This window comes from Dermacentor silvarum, chromosome 3 (assembly GCF_013339745.2).
Source record: "Dermacentor silvarum isolate Dsil-2018 chromosome 3, BIME_Dsil_1.4, whole genome shotgun sequence".
Lineage (NCBI taxonomy): Eukaryota > Metazoa > Arthropoda > Arachnida > Ixodida > Ixodidae > Dermacentor > Dermacentor silvarum.
In genome coordinates, this window is record NC_051156.1 from 197919135 (window position 1) to 197932260 (window position 13126).

The following is a 13126-nucleotide window of genomic DNA, read 5'->3' on the forward strand; positions in this document are numbered from 1 at the left end:
AGTGTCTGCCAGGGAACAGCTTACCGAAAAAGGACGGTAATTTTCCGCTCGGAAATGTGCAAAAAGTGAACTTGGGAGCATTGGGGAACGTTTTCTCCGTAAAAACGGGCATAAATACGCGAAAGCACCTGTCAATCTGTGACGCAACACTGACGTTACAGGCACCACGGTCTGGGCGCGACATCTTAAAATAGGAGAAAGTTTGGGGGACCAAACCAAAAATTCAGAGCCCTTCCCCTGTCGAGAAAATGGGGGCAAGCGAAGCTTGTGGCCAGACGCCGCTGTCGCAGGCGTTCCACTTCTTTTGCCCTGAACTCAGGGTCGGCGGCCCTTCGCTGACGGTTTGCCTGGACTTCGGAAGCCCTCGCGCTAGAATCGGACGACATGTTTCGCTTACCCCCCATTTTCTCGACAGGGGAAGGGCTGGTGATTTTGTCTCTCGGGGTCCCACGTGTGACAAGGGTAGTTCAAGGGCGCACTACCCGGCCCCGAGCCGACAGGGGTATGTGCCATCGAGCCTGGACCCTTTCTGCACTATCACCAGGATCGGCCCACTTTTCAGCGTGACGCCACCACCACCGCCGACACTTGTGAGGCTTGAAAAATCTCCATACAGAGAAAAACTCTTGAGAAACCATTTGTTTTGTTTGTTTTTTTCGCCCAACAAGAGCTATGTGCTCATAAATTTAAGTACGCAAGCGTTTTTGCATTTCGCCCACATCGAAATACGACCGCCGCGGCCGAGATCGAACCCGTGACGTTGAACACAGCAGCGCAACGACGCCCACTAAGCTACTGCAGCGGGTTCCGTATTCTAATACATGCGAAATGCAGGAAAGCTTTTATCAGGCCACCATTGAGCCGATTTAAAGGGACTGACAACCGATTTTTAAGGACCTAGTTTTTTTATGGTGCGACGCAACGAAAAGCTCACCCGTGTTAGTGTTTACACCTGCACAGCGGTTCCCAACTGGCCATGAAAATACGGTGGACAACCGAATTATATCCGGATGTCCACGTCCAGAGCCGATTATCCCCAGGATTACCCAGGGACGTTGTGTTCCGGTTATATTGATCGTCCGTTTTTTTTTTTTTAATCTTGAACATCCTAAGGACATATGCACTGGATTTTATGCGGACGTCATGCTTCAGACGACAGAGGGACATCCATGGGACATCATGTATTTGATTATTTCTCAACAGTTTCTGCACTGCGTATGGTGCAAGCGACATCTGCAATGGACATTGCGTAAAGTCTCGATAATGAATTCACAGAATTTTTCGTGGCAATATTGCACGCTTCCACAAGAAAAACAAAATAACACTGCCCACAGTTCAAGCGCCCCAAATTTGCAACCTCCTACGTCGCTGCAGCAGAAGTTTCAATAACTGTGTTCCTGTGGATGTCCGATGGATGTGCTGAAAAGGCCCAAGTGCATGGTTTTGCATGTCCCTGTAACGTCCGAATCTACAGTTCTGGTAGCCATCGGATGTTCGACGGACTGCCAATTTTCTTGCGCATAAGCGTCCTATGGACGTCTGTAGTAAATCCGGTGGATTTCTGTGGATCTCCGACGGACATCCATATGTCCAAAACTGACGGGCCAGTGGATGTCCACAGTACTTTTATTGCCCATTGGGTTACTTCAAAAAGCGCGTGGATATTTTGTAAGCAGAATTCTTCGGTCTGAGCAGCCGCTAAAAAAAGTCCCTCCTCAGAAACGCTGAGAAGTGAGAGCGATGCCGATAGCCCGCCTCGCAAATTATCAAAAGCCGCCCATCGTTCTGCTTTCACAGGTTAAAAATGCAAGTTAACCACCTGAATTTTGACCTTTTTAACCACTTTTGACAATAAAAAGCTGGTACAATAATTTTGCGTTGTCGTACAGACCTTTGTTATGCTTGTGCCGCGTTTTCCTCCAAGTACAGACGTGAACAGCCTTGTCTAGAACGCGGGAACGGCGGCTTCTGGGGCTCGATGATGATGATGATTTATTGGCATCCCCTTTGAAACGGGGCAACAACCCGAGCAAGAACCAACCGGGTGGTGGGCCAGCCTCATGTACCGGACTCCCAAAGGGCAGCCCTAAGCTATGGTGATCAGCTGAACATCTACAGAGAAGAACGTCAACTTTATTCGCCACCGCGCGACTCTCTTACGCGTGCGCAGGCTACAATTCTCAGGCGGGCACATTTTAAGCCCCAGGCGCCTAGCCGCCATCATCAGAGATGATAATGTGTCAATGTATTAGGGCCTGGCAGAGGCAAGCCAGGACCACATTCTATGGGGATGCCCCAGCAATCCGCCCCCTAGAGGGCTCACGAAGCAAGCTCCCTCACCGGAGGTGCGGGAATCGACACTGCGATCGCCAGAACTGATCATTCAAACCAGGCTGGCAGTGTGGTCGGCTAGCGTTGCGGCTCCCTGGGCCCCGACCTAGACCCGCTGTCCAGCCTGGGCTCCATTTCACCTCCCCTCTATATATAATAAAGTTTATTTCCCCCCTCCCCCTTAAAGAAGAATTAAAAATATAAATTCACCTTTAATGAGAAAAACATGGCTCGTTTTAACCAGTGCGATAGGCAATCTTTCCACGAGCGGGTTATCTCGATTCATATTCTGAGCGATTGTCTGTCCCTCTTAGAACGAAACCTAATTGTATACTCCGTTTCGTACATCAGGTGCAACGCTGTGGAGGCTAGAGATATTTTTTGCAGTGGCTGCATTCGCACTTGGAAATAGTTCGGTGTTTTAGATCGATTTTTGTGAAAATGTTGTTAATATAAGCGCAGTTCTGAATGAAAAAATAATTTACCATTAGAAACAAACTAACCATGTACTCATACGGCTGCTAACACGTTGTTTTAGATCAATTTGCGTTTGGTTGTTCTTTATTTGCAGCCCAACGTGGCAGCCTCACGTGCATGCTGAGCAAATGCCTGCGCCGCCGTGGTTAGTCGTTGTAGCAGAGCATGGAGTGTGCTGTAGCTGCTGTTGTAATGGTATTTAATGATTGTGGCATGGTTTTCTAGAGCATTGTAGCACCTCGGTAGGCCATGGTGAAATCGTGCGTTGCTTTCAGTTGTACAAATCGGCTTAAGACGACGCCGGGAATAACATTTCACCTGTCAGTACATCTTTCTCCTAGTTTGCTTACAGCCACCTGTATGGTGAGCATTTTCTTCAGTTGGGGACCATTGGGAAGGTGCACGTACATGATGTACTTCATTACACGTGTCTCTATGTTAAGTTCACCGCTAGCTTGCAGCGCGCACGAGTTGTGCTTAAATACGTGTGCGGTCTCATTGTGCGTACCGCAATGAATGCTTGTAAAAGGATTTAAGCACAAGGGCACTTATGTACCAAGCATTAGGTACAGATGCGCAGATGTTGTAAGCGCAGATGCTCTTTAAATGTCATGTTTATAAATGTCTAAGCATTCTTTGGCGAGTACTCCAGCTCTGTCATGCGAAAAGTTTGATGCCTTGTGTGATGTGCCAAGTGGTGTGGGCAGTGTCTGTGATGTTTCTGGTGCACTTCAGCGAAGAATTGCTGAGAGAATCATACCTCTGAATGATGGTTCAGGCCTATTTGAGGAAATGAGTAAGGGGAAGGGAGCTATGGGTGTGGTTCACTATGGAAGCTTCACACGGAAACTCCACGTTTAGGGTCCCCTGTTAACTTGTGGTCGGACCCAGTCGTCAAGCGATGTCACTTCCTTAGGCCGGTACATCTCCCTAAGTGTCTAGAGTTCTTACACATCATCTCATTGCTGTCACAATTAGCAATTTCGAGAGCTTCATCATCCGCCTATTTTTATGTCCGCTGCAGAATTAACCAAGGCCTTTCCCAACGATCTCCTATTACCTCTGTCTTGCATTAGCCGATTCCAAGTTGCGCCTGCCAATTTCATCACCCGACCTATTTTTCTACTTACCTCGACTGTACTTGAATGGTTGACAGGTTATTTGTCTCATGCATTACCTGGCCAGCCCAGCTCCATTTTGTTCTTTTAATGTAAACTAGAATATCGGCTACTCCCACTTGCTCTCTGATCCACACCGCTCTCTTTACACCTACTGCATGTTCGGTGACAAAGTATTTTCTTTTTTTTGCTTTGGTGTGGCAATCATCACTTAGGTAAAAATACAGCTTAGAATGAGACAGCTAGTACAAAAGATTCACCCTTCTTGTAGTTATTTCAATGAGATAAAGTGTGCAAAGTGCATGGCTGCAATCTGTGCATTAAGATTACATTAAACCTTTGCTGGTGAAAGCACTGGTAGCAATGGCTTCTTGCAACAAACAGCAGCTTGTAACAGGAAAACGAAAATGCACAGTTTTCAGAGAATTCCACTTCCATGTGATCACAGAATAAAGAAGCGATGATGCAGGGATGCCTGAATGGTCCAGGCCGCTTGACCAAAAGCAGTTGCAGCGGCGCATCGTACTGCCGTCTGTCAGGCGCCAGTTTTACTCACCGACGGCAGCAAAGGGCAGTGATGGCGTATCCCCTCCCTGGTTGGCGTGCGGGAGATTAGAATTGCCATAAAGGTATTCGGACCCTTCAGATGCAATTTTCTCGTAAACTAAGTCTTTTCTTTGCACGAAACAAGTGTTACGAGGTTTCTGGAATGGTATTTAAACAGTCCACGTCGACTTAATATATGCCTTTAGTGTCCTTTTAGAGGAATTTTCAGCTCTTCTTACAGCCAAAGATCCCTTGCCAAACTAAAAGAGTGGTGCGAGTTTTCAGAGAAAAAAGTTTCTCCAAGCTAACGAGACAAAATGTATGCAACCTATTTTGCTACAATTCAGACCATCCTTTTTGACAGATGGGATAAGAAGGCTTTAGCCTCATGATGATATCACCCAGTATTATGCCACAAGGGCTATAAAGTGTGCAAAGTGCATGGCTGCAATCTGTACATTAAGATTACATTAAACCTTTGCTGGTGAAAGCACTGGTAGCAATGGCTTCTTGCAACAAACAGCAGCTTGTAACAGGAAAATGAAAATGCACAGTTTTCAGAGAATTCCACTTCCATGTGATCACAGAATAAAGAATAATTCAACGATCAGTTATTTTCCCACAATCAAGATAATTACGTGCAGATATATATTTTTTTAGCATTGCCATATGTATTTTTTTTTTCATTGCAAAGATAGACGAATAGAGAGCGAGATGGTGAACAAGGATGTTGTATTTTTGTCTCTGCAACAATGAACAGTATTTACAATCAAGGTACAAGTGGACCAGCCAGAAAAATGAAGACATTTTGGTGCCATGTGCGCTGATGATGCGCTGAGAGAAGGCAGTGTCCATGGTGATTGATATCAGGTCCTGAGAAAGTGGGTCAACTTAAGCCTTAAGTCTACATCAATCTCTTCCAGTCGTCACCATGGTGTCTGGTAAAGAGCAGGCTTGACGAACGCACATTTCCTGCGTAGAAAAAAATAAACCATAATAATGCCTGTAAGAACTAACTTCAGGAAAGTATAGAATATGATGCAACAAACATCTGCTCCAAATCAAATCAAATTACGGGGCTTAGTCTAACGAAAAAAAGTTATGCAAGCACGGCGGAGAGTGGCTAATAGAGTCAACACTCATGACAATGGTCCATAATAATTCAACATGATCAGTAATAATCTACTACCATCCGAAGTCCATTCTATCCAAAATTGGAGCTGCGGTAAGTTGCAAAATGGCAGAACTTCACATAAATCAATATAGAGATTATTGAAACCAGGAAAAGACCTCAAAAACGATGATAAGATCGGCATTAGGAAATGGGAGCAGGGGATTTACGGTGATTCGTTTACGGCAACAGTAGAAACACACAAGCAGCCCAACTTTGCTTTCGGATGTTTTTCGGACGCTCGCTGCCAACAAAAGGCAGTTTTTCTCGCACAACAGCAAGATAACTTGTTGGCGAGAAAATTGGTTCAAACGATATTTCGGCCATTGTGGGCCACTTCCCACCATGCTGGCAGGTCCGAGCGTGCCGGAACTGTTGCCAACGCAAATGTCGGCTGCAATTTGCTTTTCATGCGAAATAATGCTCAACAGAATAAGGTGATGTCTTATTTTTATCTTTGGTGACAACTTACAACCACTGTCAAGCCTCTGGCATGAACGGAGCTGCAATACGACTTGAGTTCAACTCAAAGCCCGTGTCCGGCCTTCGCTGCACTGCGACCTGGCTTGAGCGCAGCAAGTGCTTCGCAGCAGAGACATCTGCTAAGGTTTGAAACGGGTTAAGTGTAGCGGCACCGTGGTGGTTGGCGGTGAGCCGCTTGTGAGGTCATTTTGAAAAGTTGCCATTGCCGGCGGGGCGTATCACAGCACGCCGTTCTGGCAAGCTTGCCAATGCAAGCGGCCAGGAAATGTTGCTAGCAGTGCACTGCCGCCCGCATATATTGCCACACCAAACTAGTGTTGCATATGCCTTATTTAGACAAAATATGGCCAAAATTTTGTCCGTTGCAATCGATAATCTGTTAAAGCCAGGTCATTAATAGCAAAATTTGTTGCAGGGATAACATAGGTAAACCAAACAGAATTAGAATTATGGTCTGTTGTATCCGAAAGTATATTCTACTATGTGGATCCATTGTAATGGGTGTGGACTGCAGCACACACGACAGCAAAACACTTACCCATGTGTCTAGAAGTGATGTGACCGAATACTTCTCGGGCATTTTGTTGAGGTGTACGTCTAATGAGTGAAGAATGTTTCTTAGAAACTGCGTCGAATCTGGAAGGAGAGACAGCGAGCAAAAACAGAAAATTAAGTGGATTGTAACAAATAGTAGTATACTGCTGACTTCATTAAGGTATACCATTTTAAGCACCGAGCTAGAGAAGGAACAAATATACCTGTAGGCATATTTTATTTTCTGTTATGTTTAGATCATTTAGAAAATAAGCACCTTCAACAGCCTCCTTTCCTATTATTAATTAGCAGGGCTGGGCCCCATCCTTCACAATACAGGCATTACACTCTCAGAAAAAAGTTGAGCATGTCTACACATGACTGCTTCCATACAGCTGGCACAAGCAAAGGAAACACAGCCAACTTGTGCAGCGTTGTAGGGCCAGTAAAGCTGCTGCTTTCGAGTGCTTGTATTAGCAATGTTTTAATGTTCATCAGTAACCAACACACTCCAAAATTTTCCTGCACGTGACACGAAGCACAGCCTCCGCTTTCTGCAAATTTTACCGGAGTGCTGCATTTGGTTCTCCCAGGACCCTGGCAAGAGTTAAATATAACGCTTTCGAGCGTTTCTAGTTGCACTAATAGCTTTATTGTAAAAGGTCAGTATGTAAGCGTAGGCCTAACAAGCAGAAAGTGTCCTCAAGATGCAGTCGACTTCCATTAATTCGACCCTGATGGCATGGACGAATTACATTGAGTTATCTGGCAGGTTGAATTAAACAAGATGCAAAAAAAAAAAAAAGACAAAAGACACTGCTGATTCATTTCGCAAAATTTGCTCGATTCTAACACGCCCCAGAATCAAACACGCACCCACCCACTTTCTACGTGTCCAAAGTAGAAAACTAATAAAGAAATTACTTTAAAGCTAATAAACAATTTAGAAATCTAACACATACCCAATTTTTAGGAAGAAAACTGGGCAAGGGTCTAGTATGTGTTGCACAATGACGAACGAGTTCCTAATGTCAGCTTCGCCGCAATACAGTTGTGTTATGCGGTAAAGCTTGTAAACGCTGTTTCGGTTTTGCATTCGATTGCACCTCGCAGAAAATTTCTGGCCTAATGGTCTTGGGGAAGAAAAGAAGGCACACTTTAGAATCGGGTAAATACTGTAATCTGACGTGAACTTCGGTTATTGCTTGAACATCTTCCTAGTGGAGGCCGAAAGTAGGCATTTTCGAAAGGAGATGGCGTGTGTGCAACACATTCACTGTCTTAAGCTTTACCCAAGCAGACGTTGCCACTGAAGGGGTTGCTATTGGCGTCACCACAGGGGTGAGGGGCGTGCAGGCTGACGAGTAAAGTTCGAATTATCCAGCGAAGGTCAATTTTAGGATCAAAACAATGAAAGCTTGGGCCTATAGAAATGCATAGGTGCCAGCCGGGACCTTCGGTCAGGATCAAGTTGCCCGAAACATCTAACCGGAGTCAAATTAACGGAAACCTACTGTAGTAACTTAAGATGCTCAAGATACTGTGAACTTCCACACTGCTTTCTGCAATGCGGATCTCTTAAGATACCAGTTATTTGTCAAGGCACCAGAAGGAGGCAATTTCGTCTTCAAAAGTAGAAGTCAAGAGGAAGCTTTTAGCTCTAATGCAACCCATTCATGTGCACATGAAATGCAGAACTGCCCCCATTTGTCAGTCAGGGAATTGAATTGGGGCTGTATTTTCTAACATTAGATTTCATTTTTCATTCGTGTCACCCTTTTGTTGGCACGGACACGACTCGCATACTGCTGCGCCACCGTTAACGATGGGATCAGGCACTAGGTATGCCACGTGATAAGTAAAAAATGAAACTTAATAGAACATCACAGAATGTGGGCACTGAATTAAATTTGTTGTATTCGAAAGAAAAAGCTAAATTAGAGTGACTGTTGGGAGCACATTAGTATTTTGGTATTAACTTCTTTAAAGAATTACAGAAAAATGGGGGAGACATTTAAAAATTTAGTGCATCAAGCTTGCAACCCAAACTCTGCAACAAAAACAGTTATTGCAATTCTGGAAATGCTTTTGGAGCAGGTCTTCTAATGATTCTCCGTGAGTTTTCACTGCAAGTGCACTGTTTACAACTACAATCAAAACAATAAACACGTCTTACCGTACTGATCTCTGCTAGCATTGCACTGGGGTGGCCGGCTCGGGTAATTTTCTGGTACAGCCACGGTTATTGGAGGAACACAGGGAAGGTTCTTGTCATCTGCAGCATTGTGCAATAAGAAGCAAGCAACGGTATAGTGCTGCTCCTGCAACAAAATTCACACCAGTAACAGTTTTTATCTTTCTGCCTGCACTGAATGTGACGGCAGTGCCCCTGCATTTTCATCATATTGTTTGTGCACTTGCTTTCATGATGCAATCACATCAACTCGCCCAGCTTACTATGCTTATACCCTGAAGCTTGTCTATAGATTAAGGACAGCTACAATGACACAGTGTTTGCTGCTCTTTGAAGTGCGCCGGAAAAAAAAAAAAGAAACTCGCGCTATTAGCAATGACAAGCAATGAAGATTGCATCACTGGTGCATGCTTGTAATAGCAAGATTGCTCTTGATGGGTTGTACATCAGAACCACTTTTCATTTCACCTATTTACCTCTCATGCGCAACTATAGCTCGCATAGTGTAGCAAACTTGCATACTGTATTTATTCGAATATAAGGTGAGGTTTTTTCCCCCAGAATTCATAGCCTCAAAGTAACAACCCCCGCCTTATATGCGAATTTTGCTTTAGGTGTGGCTTCACGGCATTGCGAATTTCTCCTTATAGTGTGGCTTTACGGCAGCGCACGCCACTATGCCGTGAAGCGACACCTAAAGGCAAAATTTGCAGATAACTGGCAATCAGCATGTTGAAACTCCCTTCCCCTCCTATTTCATGGTCGCCATTTTGCACTCTGGCTGTTAGTAATTCAGCATTTTACGCGATCCCTGTAGAGTCTGAATAATCCGTCAGCTACTCTATGTAACCTCATATTAGTGTGCATAATTAAGTTATTTTTCTTTGGCCCCTGAACTGCACCCTCACCTAATAATCAGGACCACCTCATAATCGAATAAATACGGTACTAATTCGTACTTGTCAAGAAGAACTGAGCAGTGCCAAAGCAGATGAGAACGAAGTAAAGTATGCACAAGACCTTACAGGCACAGACCTAAGGTAGCATCGAGGAGGACTGCTTTACTGCTCAATTTTGTCAGCACGTAAGTGCCTGCAAGCCTCGTGGGGAACACAAGCTCCCAAGTCACCCCTTTCTCAACCGACCAGGGAGACTTCACTTACTCCTTACTTCGTACCTTGCTTAATCAACAGTCTCCTTTAGCGCTGATTGTCCGCTGTGAACGTTCACCAACTAGCCCAAGTTCCTCTGCTAATGCAGAACCAATCCAGATCGATTAGGCAACCTAGCATTCGCTTTCAGAGTCCAGCCAAGAGAAGTCAGCTCACCCAGCTGGCAAATGAGGTGGACAGTGCGAGAGCCTAGGTGCTGACTTGGGTCCAGTTGCACCTTGAAGCGCTGGTCTAGGTGGGCAATCTCGCCCTGCAACAGGTCGGGAATCTCCACCGTTTCCTCTGGTAGCCGCCGACGCTTGGCCGGCATCTCTGGCGAGCTGCAAGCTCTGCACATACAGAAAAAAAAATAAACTGCAGAGGTTGAAGGGCCACTAAAAAAGAAATACAAGATCCGTTCAGATTGATAAAGTATGCTTTAAAACAATATCTTCGTTAATTGTGTGGTAATAGTATGATGACGACTAGAAGACGAAATGAAAGTGAAAGTGTCATTTTTTAAAATTTTACATTAAAATTACGTCAGCGTGACCCAGTGCTGTGGGCTTGCTCACCTCCTGGGTGAAGGGCCCAGCAGGGTGGTGATGGCTGGGCCAAACACGCGGCTCAACGTGTGGTTGAACATGGGCGACTTGATGTGGCTGGCCACTGCGTCCAGCAATGGCTGGCAGATGTTCTGCTCCTGCAGACGTCCGCCACCCCCGGGGGCGATGCCTGTGGCACCAGCACCGCTCACAAAGCTTTCCGCCTGCAAAGAAGGAGCAAAAGAAAACAACTGCAATTCCCATAACAGCCATATCTAATGTTGCAAACTGTCTAGCAGAATGGAAAAGCAAGGTACACAAAACCCTGCATGTGAGCTTTTCCACAAATTTCGCTTCACATATTCTTCGTACAAAGAAGCAAAAGCTAGGACTAGATTCAGCTTGAAAATAAGCAACATGAGCTGGCTGTGTGTTTAAAGGTAACAACGAGGGCTCACAATGAAAAAAAAAAAAAAATCAAGAACAAGGTCATGTACTTACTAGTTGTTTTACACGCTGAAAGAGTAGTAAGGCACACATATTATTTTAAAACTTACGATCAACGTACTACACTTTGCACTAACATAAAGCTACATGTAGCATCTGAAGAACTGAAGAATTTATTGATTGCAACTTCACAGAGCAATGCTAATGAAATGCCTGAACCTCAGGGCCACATTAACCTGCGGACAAAGGCAGCTAGGCAAGCAACAAAAGTATGCATGCTCTACTTAAATGCAATGCAAAAGAATCAAGAACAAGGTCGTGTACTTACTAGCCGTTTTACATGCTGAAAAAGTGGTAGGCCACTCACATTACTCAAGACTTAGATCAACTAGTTATAATTAGCACCAAGATAAAGCTATACGTAGCGTAGCAAGTACTGAAGAACCATCATTCCTCTTTGTGCATGCTCCCACAGCAAGCGTTTTGACTTCTGGCTCGATTTCACCAATCTTCCAGAGCACCAAGCAATGCCTTTTAATAATTTACAGTGGCCAAGCTAACTTCCACTTTTAAAACTGAAAAATAAGCAGCAATGTGAATTCTGGGAACTCAAACTTACCGATTTCACTTTCAATTCCATCCTCTCCAGGACCTGTTCACATTTTAGGAGAGTTTCCATTGGACACCTAGGCAATGAAAACAAAGGCATGTTGGCACCTGAGGAAGCAATTAGAGATGGAAATAGCAACCGCAAGGGAATTCATTAAGCAAAACAAGCAGTTGATGTGATTTATACAACACACTGTGTTTACAAAGTGAACGCACACCAACACAGTCAGTGCTTGTCAAAACTGCGCCACATACCCCAACAGATCTTTGAATGCATTCTTAGTGAGCATGACATTTGGCGAGGCATTTGCAACACAAACTACTCGTGCAAAATAGGTTTACTCGCATCATACCGAAAATAAGAAGCAGTGTTGATGTCAAGTTAGAGTCTAGGCTTCAGACTGTCTTCAACAGAACCCGATATCAACACACAAGCTTCAAGCATGCAATTTCGGCTTTCTATTCTAATTGACTGCACTGCAAGTAAGGCTAGTAAAGCATCCAAAACGAGCTCCTCACAGACTTCGCCAGTTTGTCCTGTGATGCACGAACTTTCTGTAGCATCAAAAACATGCGAAGCAGCCATATTACCGCTAGCTTAAAATATAAAATAACATGCCTGTAAAATTAATGAGCTTTCATAATTAAAGCTTGAAACCGGTATGGTAGCATCGCCATCTTACACGAAAAACGGGTTTTGCTGCCATATCATTATGACAATGGCGATGAACATGGCTCTGATGGTACGCTTATCAATGCAGTTTCAGCTTAGTATAAGACTGTAATGCACAAAAACCTACGGACATTTCCTTCAAAAAAAAAAAAAGCGTTACAAACAGGTAAATACGGAAATCATAGCGAGCTGCTGTTCTCACTTTGAATCTGCTGGAGGCTCGCGAAAACTCGGCCATTTCACCAAGAGATATTATCTCTTCCATGCATTCACTGTCCCCTCAGCACAGCCAAGGCAGGCGCTGCGGCAATTTCTGTTACCATTAAGATCACGAATGGGGTCAGGCACATGCATGCTGACTAGTAAAGTTCGAATTAAACGGCGACAGCCAATTTCAGGATTGAAATAATTAAAATTTTGGCCCACTTGAATGAATGGCCACTTGCTGGGACCTTTGATCAGTATTGAATAAACAAAAAAAAATTATTTAAACAATTAACCAGAATAGATTAAGGGAAGTCTACTGTATACTTTATGAAGTATTATGCTTAGCTGCTTCTTGCAAATGACGTTGGCAATCGTTTTTGATCTGGCATTGGCACACAATCAACCAAATTCTCCGCATGGATCTTGTTCGTGCATAATTTCAATGCTGTTATTATGTTATGCTTGTAGAAAATAAAGAAATGTTTCATTTATTTCTCTATCTCAGTACTACTCTCTTTCTCAGTTGTTCAACTTACCGGATTTTTGGTTGTAAGAGGCATTACTGCATGTATCATTAAAGGACGCACTTAGCCTAAAACCTACTTCTTGTGCTGTTCTCTACTTTAGAAAGGAATATTAA

The 13126-nt window shown here is 44.2% G+C and overlaps 1 protein-coding gene across 4 annotated transcripts in view; it reads right to left on the minus strand.

The window, feature by feature from the left end:
• Positions 1-5187: 5187 nt before the first annotated feature.
• Positions 5188-13126, minus strand: part of LOC119446432 (mediator of RNA polymerase II transcription subunit 15) — a 127838-nt gene continuing 119899 nt past the window's right edge. For 3 of the 4 annotated variants that reach the window (XM_037710861.2, XM_049664138.1, XM_049664137.1), the window contains 7 exons: positions 11617-11683; positions 11052-11066; positions 10581-10774; positions 10183-10355; positions 8837-8935; positions 6665-6762; positions 5188-5444 (listed from right to left, as the gene is read on the minus strand). In XM_037710861.2, the coding sequence (XP_037566789.1) occupies positions 5382-5444; positions 6665-6762; positions 8837-8935; positions 10183-10355; positions 10581-10774; positions 11052-11066; positions 11617-11683 (709 nt within the window). In that variant the 3' untranslated portion in view covers positions 5188-5381. The remainder of the gene's footprint in view (positions 5445-6664; positions 6763-8836; positions 8936-10182; positions 10356-10580; positions 10775-11051; positions 11067-11616; positions 11684-13126) is intronic. The other variant, XM_037710863.2, reaches the window with a different exon arrangement.